This window comes from Vipera ursinii (assembly GCF_947247035.1).
Source record: "Vipera ursinii genome assembly, chromosome: 5".
NCBI classification, from domain to species: Eukaryota; Metazoa; Chordata; class Lepidosauria; order Squamata; family Viperidae; genus Vipera; species Vipera ursinii.
In genome coordinates this window covers 90,373,880-90,391,304 of record NC_139518.1, presented here as the reverse complement: position 1 = coordinate 90,391,304, position 17,425 = coordinate 90,373,880, and the positions used below count along the sequence as shown (strand labels likewise).

The window sequence follows — 17,425 nt, the reverse complement described above, 5'->3', positions numbered from 1 at the left end:
AAGTTCTTTCATTTTGTCTTTTTTATTATTCTTAATCACCTCTTTTACCAAGGTGAATTTTTGTTATATTTCTTTGAGTTATCCCTCATCTTTGACCAAAACTGCACTGTTTTTCTTCTTCTCAGGTGCTGACTGATTCATTCCAGTCTCTCCATTGATGGATTGGTAGAAACATTTCTGATTGGATTGGAATTGGAGATTCTGCCTATAATTTGCAATTTAAGCTTTGTTTCTGCTGATCTTTTTGGCTATAATTGTTATTTGCCTATTTATTATTTCCAGTGCTTCTTTGTTCTTCCTTGTTTTTAACTAGTACTTCCTTATTAGGTATTCTTTAGTCTTCTTGTTCTTCAGCTTCTTTTGTTTCATTTCCCCTAGCTTACTGGCATATGATCTCATTGTCAACGCTCTTAACATCAGATGTTCTTGCTTTGACAACATATGGAGATGCAGTCTTTGTCTTTCTTATGCTTTACTCTTAGAATTAGATGATACGGAGTGGGGGGGAGAGGAATGTGATGGGAGTTAGTTAGACATAACAATATTATAATAGTGTATGAACTCAGGGCTTTTGAAATAAGAGATGATAAGAAATGGTGGGTTGGAGAACTGGAGGGAAAAGCTGCATTTCAAAATAATTGGAGAATGTGATTTATGACTGTTAATTAAAGGAGGGACTTGTGTTTGATACTATGTGCTAAGGGGAGGGGAATTCAGATTTTGGCTTTGACCATGTACGTGCTGATTCTATACTTCTTGAATACAGTTTCTTTAAGGCAGGGGTGTCAAACTCAATTTCATTGAGGGCCGCATCAGCATTGCGGTTGCCCTCAGGGGGCTGGGTGGGTATGGTCTGGGTGGGCATTGCCTACTGGGTGGATGTGGCTAGAGTGTGTATGGCCTACTGGGTGGGCATGGCCAGCTCTACATCATTCGCATCAAGGGTGTCTATGGGGGCCTGGGCAGGAGTGGGACAGATCTGAGGGTCTCTGGCAGAAGGAGGGTCTCTGGGCCAGGGCCAAGGCAGTGGGGGCCGTTCCCTCACTGTTTCCAGGATGGCTTTGCGGGCTGCATGAAACCACTTCGCAGGCCGGATCTGGCCCCCGGGCCTTGTGTTTGACACATCTGCTTTAAGGTAAACAATGCTTCAAAGTTCTTTGAAGAGTTTCATCTATCGGAACAATGACATTAAGCCAAAATCTCCAACTTTCCTAACTATCTAGGGGTCCTGAGCCCAGTCGCTATCCCTAGAATCAAGGGATAAGCAGACAAAGATTTGTGGAAAATTTTATCAAAGAGGAAATGCATGAAGCCAGTACCCCAGCACAAGCTGCTACCCCGGAGGGGGGGAGCAACAGCCAGCACACCAGTGGAAAAGGAGCTTTTTCAAGTCTCCCAGCTGGGGAGAGCTACTAGGTCGTCTGCCACTGAGGACTCAAGTGAGTGGAAGTACCTGTCTGCAGCTAGTAGTCAGACAGTGGAGAAGCTGGTGGAAAAACTTGAGGGGCTAGAAATGAGAAGCAGAGAGCAACCTTTCCATTCCTCATACGCCAATGATAAAGATGATCGACAAGGCAGCCATCAACCCCTGCCAAGAGGAACACCCAGCACCTCCTTCGCAGATCAAGTAGTCTTCTTGTCCCTGCAGACCCCCCCCACCAGGGCCTCCAGCCCCACAGAGACGGCTTCAGTCCCCGCCCCTTCAGAAGCCCCAACTGCCACTGATGATGTGAGGGCCTGGACAGTTGCCAGGACAACCAATCCCCAGACCAGTGTGCATATCAATCACCCAGTCTGGGCCCATGCAGCCCATGGAGAGTATGGCAGCCCCTGCAGGTAAAAGGTCAGCAATCTCTAAGCTTGCAGCAGCTAATAGAGGCCTTGCAACAGCTTGGGGTGGTACAGAAGCCAGGAGATCAGCAACTGGTTGGAGGATGACTGCAGCAAGGAGGTTGGTTGCCACCCCTGAACGTACAGCAACCGCTGAGGGGGCCTGCATATGAGGGAGATCCAGCAACAACCTCCTCTGAGGCTGCAGGGGGGCCTACAGCAATTGAAGATAATACAGCCCCTGGCAGACCAACAGCAGAGGTGATGGCAGCTACCCCCACCCATCCAGCAACCATTGAGGGGCCTACAGCAGCAGAGGGCACCACAACTCCCTGCTGACCAACAGCAGCCCTGCACCCAGACAGCAATCTTTGGAAAAACTCAGGCAACTCAAGTGCCACAACTGCTGCTATTGCAACCACAGCAGGGGGAGTGGCCATAGCCCCCAAACGTGCAACCCCTGGGCATGCAGCAGCAGCAGCCACGGTGGTGCCAGCAACAACTGGGGGTGCAACAACCACAGTGGGGAGCCAAGCAGCCATTGTATCACCAGCCAAGGTTGGGCCAGCAGCAACTTGGGTGCAACAGCCACAGTGGGGGGCCCAGCAGGAAATGATTGCTCCATCTTTCAGAGCAACCTTCGATGGGAACCCAGAGAAGCTGATTTTTTTTCTCAACCAAGTGCACTCTCATTTGAACCACTGGGTCTATCTCTACCCAGATCCAGCCATATGGTCTATGTGTTTGCGTACAGCTTACAGGGAGAGGCATCTGAATGGTTGAACAATTTACATAATAAACAAGCCCCTGCAATGGAGGACCAACACCTCTTCCTCCTAGGACTGAAAGATTTGAGAACCCATTCATTGCCCTCAAAGCAGAAATCCATAAGATAAAACAAGCTGGCAGGCCTGCCCTGGAGTACATGTGAGAGTTTTGCAAGTTAGCCAGTCGGATGGAGAGATGGCCTGAGCAGTCTATAGTCCATCACTTCAGGGAGGGGCTAGATGATCACCTCTCTCAGGCATGTATCTACCGAAGCCAGAGCAACCCAAATGGCACCCCCCAAAAAAATTCCAATTGCTACGACTGCTGAAAGACCCAGGTGACCTGCAGGCCCTCCAATCAAGTGCTTCTGATGTGGACAGCAGGGACATCGAGCAGCGAACTGCCCAATTCCCTACCCACAACAGCAGAACAGACCAGGACCAGCAGTGAGAAAGAAACCTGCCCAGCAGCCAACAAGAGACAAATCCAACTGGATCACACAGGAATCCGTTACCCAAATCACATCTCCCACACAGGATGACGGTGGGACTCAGACTGGAGCCACCCCCGCTCTACCCTCTTTCGACAATGACGATGAAAGAGAGAATGACCTGATGCTGAGCTGACACATCCCACCTTTCTCACTACCTGCAAAACTCATAGGCTGTGATCCTAGGATTAGCTTAGTTGGACAAATAGAAGCCATTTATCTGGTAGGAGAAAGGAATGAGAACTGTGAGATTACCTATAGGGACCAAGCCCCCCATTGGATTCAACAGATGTTACAGGAAAATTTAGCCCACCTAATGAGTGAATGCACATGGCTGCCTCACTGTCACCAGGTGAGCCACTCATCCCCAGCGAGTACCAGGACCTAGCTGAGGCATTTAGTGAGAAAAAATGCGATGCCCTGCCTCCTCACTGACCCAATGATTGCTCTATTGCCAGGAGCCAAACTCCCACAACCAAGAATGTATGCTGTGTTCCCCCTTGAAATGGAGGAGATGCAGTGATACATGGATAAAAATCTAGTGAGGGGATTCATTGAATGGGCCAAGTCTGCAGTGGGGGCCCCTGTGTTGTTTAAAGAAAAAAAGATGGGTCTCTTCATCTCTGCATTAACTATAAGGGTCTCAATGCTGTGAGTGTGGAAAATAAATATCCCCTCCCCCTCCTGAAGGACTTAGTAATCCACCTGGCTAAGGGGAGTGTCTTCACTAAATTAGACCCGAGAGAAGCATATTACCGGGTGAGAATAAAGGAGGGAGATGAGTGGAAAACTACCTTCAACTGCCCCATGGGGAGCTATCAGTCCAAAGTCATGCCATTTGGACCACAGGGGGCCCCAGCCATATTCATGCAGTTGATTAATGAGGTCCTACATGATCATTTATACAAAGGGGTGACATCCTGATATACAGCACAAATATGACTAATCATATAAAGCTAGTGAGAGAAGTGTTAAAGAAACTATTGAATGCCAAGCTTTATGTGAAAGTGTCAAAATGTGAATTTCACCAGACCCGATTAGATTATCTTGGCTATAGAATTTCCAACGAGGGCTTTGAAATGGACCCAGCCAAGGTGAAAGCTGTAATTGAATGGCAGCCCCCAAAGACTCACAAACAGCTCCAAAGCTCCCTAGATTTTGCCAACTTCTACCGTCAGTTCATCCCCTCCTTTGCTGAAATTGCCCTACCCCTTATAGAACTACTCAAAACAGGCAAAGGAGCAGGGAAACCACAACTGGGCCAACCACTAGCATGGATTATGGGCTGTCAAACCGCTTTTGAGAATCTAAAAAGACTATTTGCTGTAGAGCTGGGCCTAAAGCACCCCTGTCCAGAGGAGCCCTTTGTAATTCAAGCCGACACCAGCGACGTGGCCGTCAGAGCTGTATTGCTGCAAAAGAACCAAAGTGGAGCTTTGCAACCCTGCGCCTACACCTCGAAACAAATTACTGAAAGTGAAAGGAGATGGAGACGTTCGCAATTAGGTGGGCTCTATTAAACTGGCTGAAGCAGTAGGTGTGAGCTTAAATGGACTCCAGATGAAGATAGAGGACAGGAAGGCCTGAAGGAACATTGTCCATGGGGTCGCGATGGGTCGGACACAACTTCGCAGCTAACAACCACATTAAACTGGCGACACCATCTAGAAGGAAGCAAGGTGCCTTTTGAAATATGGACTAGAAGCACTGAAAACTCCCTGCAAATTGTCCCCAAACAAGTGTGGTGGGCACAGTACTTCAACCATTTTAACTTCACTTTAAAGTACAAACTGGGAGGAAAAAACTTCCTAGATGATGCTCTATCCAGACTGCCCCAGTACAAAAATGAATGCAAAGAGGTTAACGAGGCAATCATCGCCAATCCACAAACTGCTACTCAACTCATGCCTTGCAGGGCCCCTAATCCTGATGACCCTGGGGCAAAAAAATAAAAAAAGAACTCCTCACCAATGAATGGTTCAAAGACAATCAAACATCCCTAACATGCAGGGATGGTTTGGCTTAAAAGAGGGGGTGGGGAAACTGTATTTGCCTGAAGCCCTCCACCTTAACGCTCTCAAACATAGCCATGACGTAAAACAGGTTAGACACTTTGGATATTTAAAAACTCTACATCTCATCTGCTGGCAGTTTTGGTGGCCGGGGTTAAAACGGGATGTGGAAAACTATGTCAGGAGTTGTACTGTATGTGCCACCATGAAAATATTCCAGGGAAACCCCCTGGGTTACTGCAGCCGGTAACCTCAACAATGGGAAGAAATAGCTATGGACTTTATAGTAGACCTACCTGAAAGTAGAGGAAATACTGTCATCTGGACTGTGATAGACCTGTTTTCGAAGCAGGCTCATTTCATCGCCTACAAAGGATTCCCATCTGCCCAATGACTGACTAAATTATTCCTGAAACATATCTACCGGCTGCATGGCACCTCTACATGAATAATTTCAGACGCGAAGTTTTGGAGGAGTTTTCTTAAATTAATTGGATCATCTCAAGGCTTATCATGTTTTTCATCCATCTACCAATAAGATGGTGGAGCAATATCTCAGATGTTATGTTTCATACCAACAAACTGAACCAACCTCCTCCCTTTCCCAGAGGTGGCTTATAATAATTCTGTTCGCAGCAGCACGAGCTACACACCTTTCAGAGTAGCTACAGGAAAAGAGTTCAGCTCAATACCTGAATACCCTCAGGTGCCCTCCGCTTCCCAGACACTTGATCAAAAGATGAGGGAGTGGGAAGAAGTTTGAAAAACCACAGAAACTGCTTTAAAAAAGACTTCCAAAACCTATAAAAAGCAGGCAGATAAAAAGAGGGCTCCCCAAAGAACATTCCAAGTTAGGGAAAAGGTTTATCTGTTGACTAAATATTTACGCCTCAAATTACCCAGTAAGAAATAAGGGCCAATATTCTTGGGGCCTTTCCCCATTGTAAGGATCATCAACCCGGTCACAGTAGAATTGAAACTCTGTAGGCTTTTAGGGAGAGTTCACCCTGTCTTCCATTGCAGCTTGCTGAAACCTTTTCGGGGTTCCACTTTAATACCTCCCCCTAAGAAGTCCCCAGGGCCCCTCATAGTGGCAGGTCAGATTCACTATGAAGTAAAATGTATTCTTGATTCTAGAATTTTTAAAGGGAAATTGCAGTACCGAGTACAATAGAAGGGATACTCGCTATCTGAAGCCACTTGGGTGAAATCTAGTGATGTGAAAGCCGACAGACTGATCATAAGTTTCTATAAGAAACACCCTAACAAACTGAGAGACTGTCCCTAACACATGCTTTTGTTTACGCTACTGGATCTGTCCATTTTGTAAGGGGGGCCGGATGTCAATGTTGCTAACATTGGATGTTCTTGCTTTGACAACATATGGAGATGCAGCCTTTTTCTTTCTTATGCTTTACTCTTAGAATTAGATGATACGGGGGGGAGGAGGAGGAGGAATGTAATGGGAGTTAGTTAGACATAACAATATTATAATACAGTAGTGTGTGAACTCAGGGCTTTTGAAATAAGAGATGATAATAAATGGCGGGTTGGAGAACTGGAGGGAAAGCCTGCATTTCAAACTAATTGGAGAATGTGATTGTTAATTAGAGGAGGGAATTGTGTTTGATACTGTGTGCTAAGGGGAAAGGAATTCAGATTTTGGCTTTGACCATGTACGTGCCAATGCTATGCTTCTCGAATAAAGAATCTTTAAGGTAAATGATGCCTCAAAGTTCTTTGAAGAGTTTCATTTGTCAGAACCATGACACTCATCTTCCATTTTGATAGTGCACTCTTTTTTTCTTCTTTGTTGATTTTGCATCCCAGGTATTGGCTTATAACTGCAGCTGTACTGTACATTAGTTGGTTTGTTTCTTGTAGTGAGCTAGTCCTTATATTTGATATTACAGTTTTGGCATCTTTTAGGGGTCTAGACAATTCATCACGGCCAATTCACCATGGCCAACTTGCCACAGGACAACTGATCACAGCCAAGTCACCTCAGGACAACTCGCTGCAGGACAATTCAATGCTCTATTAATCATTTCATTCAGTTACTTTTATTATTGGTGACCATATTTTTGTCAAAATTATTCCAATTCTTATTCTAATTTCTGGATTGACTTTATTATTATTGGTTATGGTTCCATTAAAATTAATTTAACTTTTGCACTTCCGGTGGCGGCGCGGCGCCGGAGACAGCCCTTGCGGGCTGCTCGCGGCTCAGCTGTGTTATTTCCACCCGAAACAGCGCCGATCAGCTGTTCGGGTGGATTTGAAGCCCCCTCCTCGGGAGAAGAGGAGGGGGTGAGCCCTCAGGTAGGGGTTGAGTTCTCCGGGGCCGCCTGAGCTTAGAGCTTGGGCGGCTGAAGGATCGAACTCCCCCGTAGCCTGGGTTGCTCCCAGCTGGCCAGCGTCTCTGCTCCGCGATTTCTGGAGCGGAGCCAGGCGTTTGCGACCACCCCTGCCAGAAGGAAAGACCATGGAATAAAAGGAGCAGGCAGAGCGGTACAGGAGGAAAAGGTGAAGAGGACTTTTATTGCTGCTTTCTAGCTTAATGGATTTTATAAATTTAAAAGTGAAAGTGCGTAGTAAGTGAAAGTAAAGATGGCGGCTAAATCTCCCCCAAAAGCTCTTTGGAGTGCTGGAACTTCTCCGATGCAACAGTCATCATTGCAAGCGTTGCTTCTTCCTGATGTATTGACACCGAAGGATTTACAAGATGCTCTTGAAAAATATGCCCAGGTAATTCTGGAAACAATGGGTGATAAATTTGCAAAGATGGAGGAGAAATTGGAGAAATTGGAGGAGAGAATAGAAGAGAGGATGGAAGAGAAGTTCAGAGTGATGAAGGTAGACATTTTGTCTTCAGTGTATAGAGTGGCTGAATGTGTGGAAGATTTGGATGAAAAAGTGGAAGATTTGACTCAAAAGAATGCCATATTAGAAGCAAAAGTACTGGAGAATGAAGATTTAAGAGACAAAATGGACAGAGAACTGAGTCTTGCTCAATATTTCCAGATGCAGTATGCTGTTAGAATCAGAGGTTTAAAAGAGAATATTAAGGAAGACCTAAAGCAGCTGATTTCTGAGGCTCTGGAAGTAGTATTGAGTCAGCCAGCATCTGAAATAAAGGGAGGCATGGATAAAGTGTTTCGTGTGAATTCATGGATTGCTAGACAGAGAAAATTACCTAGAGATGTGGTGGTTTATTTTGCAAAGAGGGAAATTAGAGATGAAGTTATTCAAGCTGCCTATGGTACTAAAGTTGTGATTGCTGATCAAGAAGTTTTGGTTCTAAAAGAAATTCCTCCAAAGATTTTAAGGAGAAGGAAGGATTTTACATTTTTAGTGCAAGAGCTCAAGCAACGAGATATAAGGTTCAGATGGGAGATTCCAGTTGGGTTGATGGTGATGCATGAAGGTAAAAGGCACCGTTTGGCCACTGTGATGCAGGCGCGTGATTTTTATAATAACGTTTTAAAAGCAACCCCACTATCACTTCTGGAAGCTGCAAAGGGATCTGGAGAAGGAGAACACCAAGAGGCTGAAGATGGACAGGCAGAGGAGAATGGTGCTGGAGGAGATCAAGCCACAACTTCTTTGGATGATTCTAGAGAGCAGAGGGAGACGCGTGCTGCTTTAAAACGATCAAAAAAAAATAAAAGAATAAGGTCAGCAAAAGTCTATGGAATTTCCAAAATGTACTCACAGCCAAGCAGTGGGAGGAGTACGGCCTAAAAAAGATAGTCCTATTTAAGCAGTGCTCCAAGAGCTTTGGGATGATATGCATGGCAAAATTTTTAACTTGGAACGCTAATGGATTAAATTCATCACAGAAGAGGAAGAAAGTTTTTCAATATTAATGGAGTGGTTGTTTATGTTAAAAGTGCTTTAACAGCGGACTTAATTGAAGCAGATAAGCATGGAAGATACGTTATGATAGAGTTGTTGCTAGAAGGTAAAAAGATGCTTTTAGTTGGATTATATGCTCCTAATCAACAACAAGCTGACTTTTTTAGTTTATTTCGTACAAAGTATACCCAGTTGGATTATAAATTTTTTATTTTTATGGGGGATTGGAATGGTGTTTTGGATGTACAGATGGACAAGGCTGGAGCTTTTAAGCGCGTCCCAAGTCATGTTAGACTGCCTAAATCCTTTTTTGAAATGAAGGATGACTTGGAACTGTGAGATATTTGGCGTGAAAGACATTCGCATGAAAAGGATTATACTTTTTTTTTCTTTTTTTTTTCTGACAGACATCAATCTTTTTTCCGGATCGATTTTATTTTGTTGACTAATGACTCTTTTAGGATTAAGAAGGTGAAGATATGTGCAAGAACTATTTTTGATTATAGCCCAGTTTGGCTAGAGATTAATAAGGAGAATAGAGATAGGCGCTCGTGGCGCGTAAATGAGAATTTGTTTAGAAACTAGAGAAATGTGGAAGAATGTAAACAGCGGATGAAGGGTTTTTTTTTTTTTAGAAATTAATATGAATAAGGGCACCTCTATGGACATGGTTTGGGATGCTAGCAAGGCCTATATGAGAGGGGTGTTGATATATATGAATAATAAACATAGATGTGCTGTGGAAGCTAGGAGGAAAGAATTGGAGAATGAAATAAAGGAAAAAGAAAAGGCTTTGATTTTGAATCCAGAGGATGTGAAGTCTAAGGAGGCTATTAAACTGTTAAGAGGAATGGATTGAGTATATCCAGAACAAATATGGGACAAATGGATTGAGTATATCCAGAACAAATATGGGACTAAAAAGTTTCATGTAGCATTTGAATAAGCCTTCCCTTCTTTTCTCCTTTTTTTTCTCTTTTTTTATATATTTTATATTAATAGTGTTTGTAGTTATCCTATATGAGCTAGAGAGTGTTAGATTTTAGAGTTTACGGTTGTTAGCATATGGTTGTTTATGATTCTTTTTTTTTTGTCTTTTATACCTTGTACTTAGCTCTGGGAAGTCGGGGGGGGAGGGGGGGAGGGGTAAGGAGGGAGGGATAGGGGAGGGGTAGGGGGGTTTGTTAAAGATAAAATGTATGATAAAACTTTTCAATAAAAAAAATTAATTTAACTTTTGTACTTTTCTATCTGTTGAATTGACCAGTGAGTTGTCCCACGGCAAATTGACCACAGAGAATTGTCCTGTGGCAAGTTGGTCATGGCAAGAGGGCTGAGGTGAGTTGGCCACAGCAAGCTGACCCATTCTGTCTTTTAATGCTTGTGCCAGCTGTTTCTTTGAAACAAGTTTAAATGCAGGCAACCTTATTCTATTGTTTTTGTGTTGTTCTAGGTGCTCAGTAATTCTTTTTTTAATTCTTCGACTTCTTTAGTTAGATGGCTTCTTTATTTTGGAAGTGGAGGAGAGCGTGCCTGGTTTCTAATGAAAACAATTCTACAGCTATACTGGCTTCCTCTATTACCAACTCCCCCTGGTTTGCCTCTATAGTTTTAGTTACTTCTGGCAAGGCTTTGATTTCTTTGCCTTGGGTAGACTTTTGCAGTTCTAGTTCCATTTCTATGAATACTTTATTTCGTATTATAAATTGATGTTGATCTGCTTATTATTATTCACAATACTATTAGTATTTTAAATTATTGCAATATAATGTTTGGGAGTTGATAAACAATCTGTAACTTCATGAAGGGGTCAAGGAACTGAAGAGTTTGGGAACCACAGCTCCAAAGTAATTGTTGCTACCTCACAAAAAATGGGGAGAGAGAAAAGATGAGATAAGGGATGAAGAGACTATTGATTGAAATCTTAGGGAAGGTGATAAGTTACTAAATTTGTTTGTATTTGTCTAGAAGGGAGAAGTCATTTCATATATCTTTTTTTCCTTTTTTTCTCTCTGCATTTATTTTATTTTTTCTTAGTTTATGTTAATTATCTTTGACTTTTTAAACTTCAAAAAATTATTATTTGAAAAAAGCCACACTTTATAGAAAATTCTTTTATTTGTATTTTGGAGAAAGGAATTTCCCTAGCTACATTTTCTAACTGAGTTCACTATAACAGTAATTGTGACAATGTCCCTGTTTTTTAAAAGTGTATGATATGATGCTTCATTAAAATCTTAGGAATATATTTTTTAGATAAACTTTAATTGCCCTACTTTGTCAAAAGGGAGGAAGGCATACAGATATAGTCACATGCACAGGCTTATTCTGCTATCTGGCTTTTATTCAGCCTTCTTCTTCAGATTCTGGTCATTTTCAAGGAAATTAAAAAGAAAATAATTGTACCCGAACTCTGGCTTCTGTCAAGTTGGTCCAGACAGCAATCTCCTCTCGGGTACTCATGTCTGGATACCGATTCCTTTGAAAAGTGGCTTCCAGCTCCTGGAGTTGCTGGCTGGTAAAATGAGTTCTCTGCCTACGTTGCTTCTTTCTCAGGGAGCCATTCTCAGGAGTGGTATCATCAGTTTGATTCTGCTGTGACTTTTCTGTGTTTATGGAAGCAAAACCAAGGAATCCATCACAGATCTTCACAGTAGCTCAAGACAATATTTTTTCTTACCTAAACATTCCTACCAGTGAAAGTGATATGCTCAACACATACACAAATCATTTGTTTGAGCTGAAGACAATACTGCAGGTATGCCGCTGCCCATATATGGTTTATCACAAAGATAAACATGGTGGCAATGCAGAACAGTGACTCTCTCTTTCATTTCTTGTTCTAAATTCTTCTATTTCTTAGTGATCATATATGCTTTTGACAGGTCAAACCCAATTTGAGGAACATTAGTGATTAAACATTGTGGATTGTGTAGGACTAGGCAGCCTAGATCCACTGGCGTTTCATGATTTGAAAAAATATTTTTTCTTTAACAATCATGCAATCAGGAAAAATATATCCATCAGAAGTAATTACATGTTCCTGAATATATTGAATCTTTTCTGATTCCTGATTTTTCTGAATGTCTCATATGAGAGGAAGTGGGTATTTTTTCTTTTTGCTTTAAATAAACACAGGGAGAAGAATCATACGTGTAATGGAATATTAGATGACCTTTGGGGATAAGGGGAAGAGTTGCTGAGCAGGAAGAAATCAGATAAGAGCCAAGAGCCCCACTGGTTTTAAGAGTCAGAGAAAGCAGCCTAGGAAGGATCCACCCTAATGGATCAGAGGATTAAAAGTGGCAGTGGGAAGTTTGTATCTTCAGACTTTCAAGATTCTGTTATTGTAGCCCTATAATAAAGTAGAATTAGCATTTCTAGTTGGCTTACCTGGGAGAGCTGACAATATGCCACACCTTCCAACCCAGAATTTGAAAACTATTGAGATTTTTTAAAAATGAAACATCTGCAGAATAGTAGCTTCATTTTTTACTCTAAATATTGTTTTGTTGTTCACTTGGGCCATTATAAGCTGCCAGCCTTATAGATCTCGAGATACAAGATAGCTGTGAGCACAGCCCCAAAATAAAAATTTAAAAACACAACCAGTTTCATGCTGGAAAAAAAGCATTATATAAATACTGCTTCATCCAGAGGCAAACACTTCTTTATCTGATAGATATAAAACCTCTTTGTTGGTATTTCAAGGTATTTATTATTTACATTTAGGAACTCAAAGTTGTGAATTAGCACCACTGCTATTTTGGACAGGTCTCTTCTTATAATTAACTTTTACTCAAAGAAACAAATTGATTATATAATTGATCTCAATAATAGTATAAAACCAAATGTCTCTGCATCCAAGCCTGTTCTTCTTCTTCTTCATCATCATCATCTGAACTTATTAGAACTGAATATCTTGACTTTGCAAAAAACTACCCTACCCAGAACTGCCTATATACTCAAATGCTACCTTAACAGCTCTTGGGTCCTTGGTTAGGACTTGAACTGTTAAGTTTTTACCAGGTCCAGACTGTGAATAGAATTGAAAATAATAATGATAATGATAATAAAAAAACAACTGTGGCAAAGGCAAGCAAGGTTGGTGGTACCAATAGTAATAGGCGCCTTAGGTGCAATCCCAAAACAACAGAGCACCACTTGAACACCTTCAGCATTGACAAATTCACCACCAGTCAATTGCAAAAGGTGGCTTTACTTGAACAGCTTCCATCCTGTGATGATATCTGTAACACCATCAAATATCCAGATCTATCTATCCCAGCTCCTTGGTAAGGACTTGATAGCTAGACAAAAATGCCAAATCCAGTCTGAACATCTATGTGATGATCAATAATAATAATTACCAGTCTCAGACGGTGAATCAAATTTAATAGCAACAATAATGGTAATAGTAATGATGGTGATGATATGGCAAAAATTACTGGGAACACCAAATTGACTTAAGTTTGTGAAAATTAGCAAGTCAAGATCCTGTGGGGTTTTCGGATCCAGAGAGACAGATATCTGTCCCACAACACGCCTGACATCACTACTGTGGAAAAGAAAAAAGTTTGGTTCATTGATATTGCAATACCAGGTGATGCACAAATTAAAGAGAAATAGCTAGAAAAAATAACAAACTATCATGATTTAAGAACTGAAGTTGAGCAACTGTGGAGGAAGAAATAATGGTTGTACCAATAGTAATAGGAGCCCTTGGAGCAATGGCCAAAGGGCTACCTAGACACATGAAAATTTTGAACTTATTAGACATGAATATACTGTCTTTGCAAAAAAAACAACATTCTACTCAGAGCTGCCTATAATCAGACACTACCTTAACAGCTCTTAGATCCTAGGTCAGGACTTGAACTGTTAAGTCCCAGACTGTGAATCGAACTGAAGATTAGTCATAATAATGATAATATAACTTTATTTGGAACAGCTTACATCCTGCGACAATATCTTTAATATAATTAAATAAGAACATCTGCTGATTCCAGGTGGTTAGGAAGGACTTAATAGGTGGACAAAAATGCCCATGTCAGGCTATGATCTTTACTGCCTTTAGGACCACCATAGTGCTTCTAGCTTGCCAACAGTTACGGGAAGGGGGGGAGAGTGTGAAATTCACAGGTGCTCCCTATCAGCATGAGAGCTGAAAGCCACTGAGAAGATGTTTTGATGAACTGAAGTTTCTTCTCATAACAATTGCTGGAAAATTAATTGGACAATGTGACCTGAACTGACCTGAATTGGACAATGTGACCTGAGGGGAGGAAAAGTTTTGCTCTTTTAATTATCTGTTTCCCACCATAGTTTCAGAGCTAGCTTTCTTTCTATGTTACCGGTTTGCTAACATCTAATAAAATTTACATTAGAGATTGCAATGTCTCTGGTGTTTTGCTTTGTTGGGTTTTTCAGCTGGAATAACATCTGGCTGGCTATGCACCCAACCATAATACAAAAAGGTAATCTGACATCATGGACAGAGGTAAAACTGGTAAGGGAAAATCCAGTGTGTTTTAGGGCTAGAGAGAGGATAATTACATAAACATATTCTAGCCTCCCAAAGCATCAAACACAACCTCAAGTATTTTTTAATTTAGAAAGGCAGAAAGAAAAAAACTCTAAACGTTGAGGTATAGATATATAAAGGTTTTGCATTGTTTTATTACCAATGACATCCACAGGTCAGACACAACTGAAGCAATGTATCACCCCTTTGTATGAGCATGTGATATACGCAATGCACATAAAAAATGGACAGGATTTCAATCACCCAGTCACATCCACTATTTTGACGCTCTTGACAAACACACAAGCACACACTCTTACCCTGCAGACATTCCTGAGTGGGTTAAGATTTCATTCTGTTGCAATAAAGATTATACATTAGTTGTATAATCTTTTGGAATTATTCTGTTGGGAGTTTTCTGCCAAACCTCTGACACTTAGATTAAAGGCTAACTGGTCAGGGAACTGTGATTCATGTTTAAGCCCAGTAAGTGTGAAGTCTGATAACAGATCACAGGTGTCCCATGAACAGATTTCTTATTTGTTTATTAGTTTGGATTGGGATTGGGGTGTCACTTAACTCCAGAATGACTCTGCATGATTTACAATTTAAAAACAGAAAAACAATACAGTAAAGGAAATTTATGAAGCATTCACACTATCATATTGCATATATGGGGGGGAGGCTCTGGTGGGGCTTCACAGCCATCCCACCCCACAACCTAGGCAAATAGCCACATTTTTAAAATTTTCCAGAATTTCATTAGATCATTCTAGATCATTGTAGATTTTAGAAAAAGTTGGCATACTCATACTCCACTCAGTATCAAGGATGCAACTGTAGAGGTGGTCAACAGTATTAAGTATAGTGGGGGTGCAGATAATTAACAATCTCAATTGGTCTCTCAACACATCATCCTTAGTGAAGCGTGCAAACCAGCATTTGCATTTCCTGTGTTGGATGAGGAGAGCACATCTTTCTCCTTCTGTTCTGGCCACTTTTTACAGAGGCACGATTGAGAGCATTTTAATAAACTGCATCACTGTTGGGTTTGGTGGCAGCCGTGCCTCAGATATAAAGTCCCTACAGAGAATGGTAAGGATAGCTGAGAAGATCATAGTAAGCTCACTCCCTGGTACTCAGGATGCTGCTTATAAGAGCTATGTGTTTAGAGCTCAAAGCATTGTTAGCGACCCCAAACACCCACTTCATGGTCTATAAGAAACTGTTAAAATGTTGATCTCCGGGATGAAATTTTTATTTTACACTGAGCTTTCTTCAGCAACTGCTGACGTTTTCAAAGTACAAACCAGCGTCTATAGGTGCCTGTCTCTACGGCTCTCCAGATGTTAATGATCTGGCCGTTGGGCACGTGATAGATCTATCTATCCTCGCTCTCTGGTGATGGAATGCGTCAATATGTATATTGGAGGTCATGACCCTTTGAGAGCTGTATGCAATGAAATTTCATTTTAATGTATGCCGATTAGTGTACATTCAAAGTGACAATAAAGATATTATTCTATTCTATTCTTGGGTGGGAGCTTCTTAGACCTCCAGGGAATATAATTTGCTGTGAATGAATAAATATATGTCTTGGGTAGATAGCATTGTTTAAAGGTTGTAAAGTGCATCAACTCTGACTGAACTTTCCATATGGGCAGAAACTATCAGAAATAGTCAGTCCCTCAAATAATCAGGCCCTATTTTATATACTGAAAGCAGGGGAACATGCCCTTTTCCAGGGCATCTCAGACCCACATTCAGTGTTTCAGTGTCAAAGTGCCACTTGTATTTTGTTATATAATATTATAAACACTTGAAGATTTCATCTGGCTTCAGCAAACCACTTTTTATTTGATGATAAAATTTAAAAGTGTTTATCTTACCAAAATAGCCAGTTTAAATGGTATCTCATTATCTTTTTCATGCAACTTTTGAATTTATGTTGTTAGTATGGATCCGACAGTTTGAAAAACCATAGCATGAATAAGATCACAATCAGCATGGAGTAAAAGTCTGACAGCAAAGCTGAAAGGGAGACCATTTTCTGTTGTTGCCCTTCTCCTAAGCAACGGTGCTCCATCTGAGTTGAGATCAGCACTCATCCTCCTGGCATTTCAAAAAGCAATTAAGAGAGACAACTGATGAGTTGGGGTGGATGATTAGATTACTATTTTTCCCCCTTGGAATGAAGGCAAATAGGAAGATTTCACACATTGAATCGGGGACTCTTCTGCCTATTGGAGATGGGCCATTTTAAAGTGGGGACAATAGACACTGACACAGGACATCTCTCGTGGCATCTGCAAATCCTCAGTTTGATCCCATTTCCAGCACCAAGTACAAAGTTAAAAAATATTGAGATTTCAGTTAATTTTGATAACTGAATTTATATAGTCTATTAAACCTTCATTTTTAGAATTTTTCAATACTAAATGCTAAAAAAATACAAACACATTGTTTCTATTATTTAAGGAAATCCCCCTTAAAATAAGAAAGGAAGGCTCTCCTACTTACCACTTGCTTGCCCCTTGTGCCTGTGTGCATGTTGAGGTGTCCCAGATTCTGAGAGGGAAAGAGGGGGGCTCTGAGCTTCTGGGCCAGTGAGCAAGTTGAACTCCATCTGCCAGGCACAGGTACAGGAGAAGAACTGAAGAGATATAAGGGGAAGTGTGAAGGGAGAGATATGCTTGCCTGGAGGTAAATTAGTTCACTGAGACTTATGTTCAGGTGTTTACAGCTGAGACCAACAGCATGATTAAATTAACATGTTTACTCCAAAAAGGGTTTTCACAGTGAGGCTCAATCCTGTATATATACACACTGTACATAGATTTGCAGGCTAACATATCATGTAAAGTTTTTAGCCATTTTTAAAATAAGGGGCATAAAATTGTCTACTTTTAGAGTAATTTATTTCTGTATTCTCAAAAGATTAGA

The 17,425-nt window shown here is 41.3% G+C and overlaps 1 protein-coding gene across 1 annotated transcript in view; it reads right to left on the bottom strand.

Moving 5' to 3' along the window:
- Positions 1 to 17,108, bottom strand: part of PITX3 (paired like homeodomain 3) — a gene marked incomplete at both ends in the record, with an annotated part of 29,441 nt that extends 12,333 nt beyond the window's left edge. Inside the window, 2 exons of the mRNA XM_083364269.1 lie at positions 11,365 to 11,564; positions 17,003 to 17,108. Of these exons, the coding sequence (XP_083220395.1) occupies positions 11,365 to 11,564; positions 17,003 to 17,108 (306 nt within the window). The remainder of the gene's footprint in view (positions 1 to 11,364; positions 11,565 to 17,002) is intronic.
- Between the last annotated feature and the right edge of the window lie 317 nt (positions 17,109 to 17,425).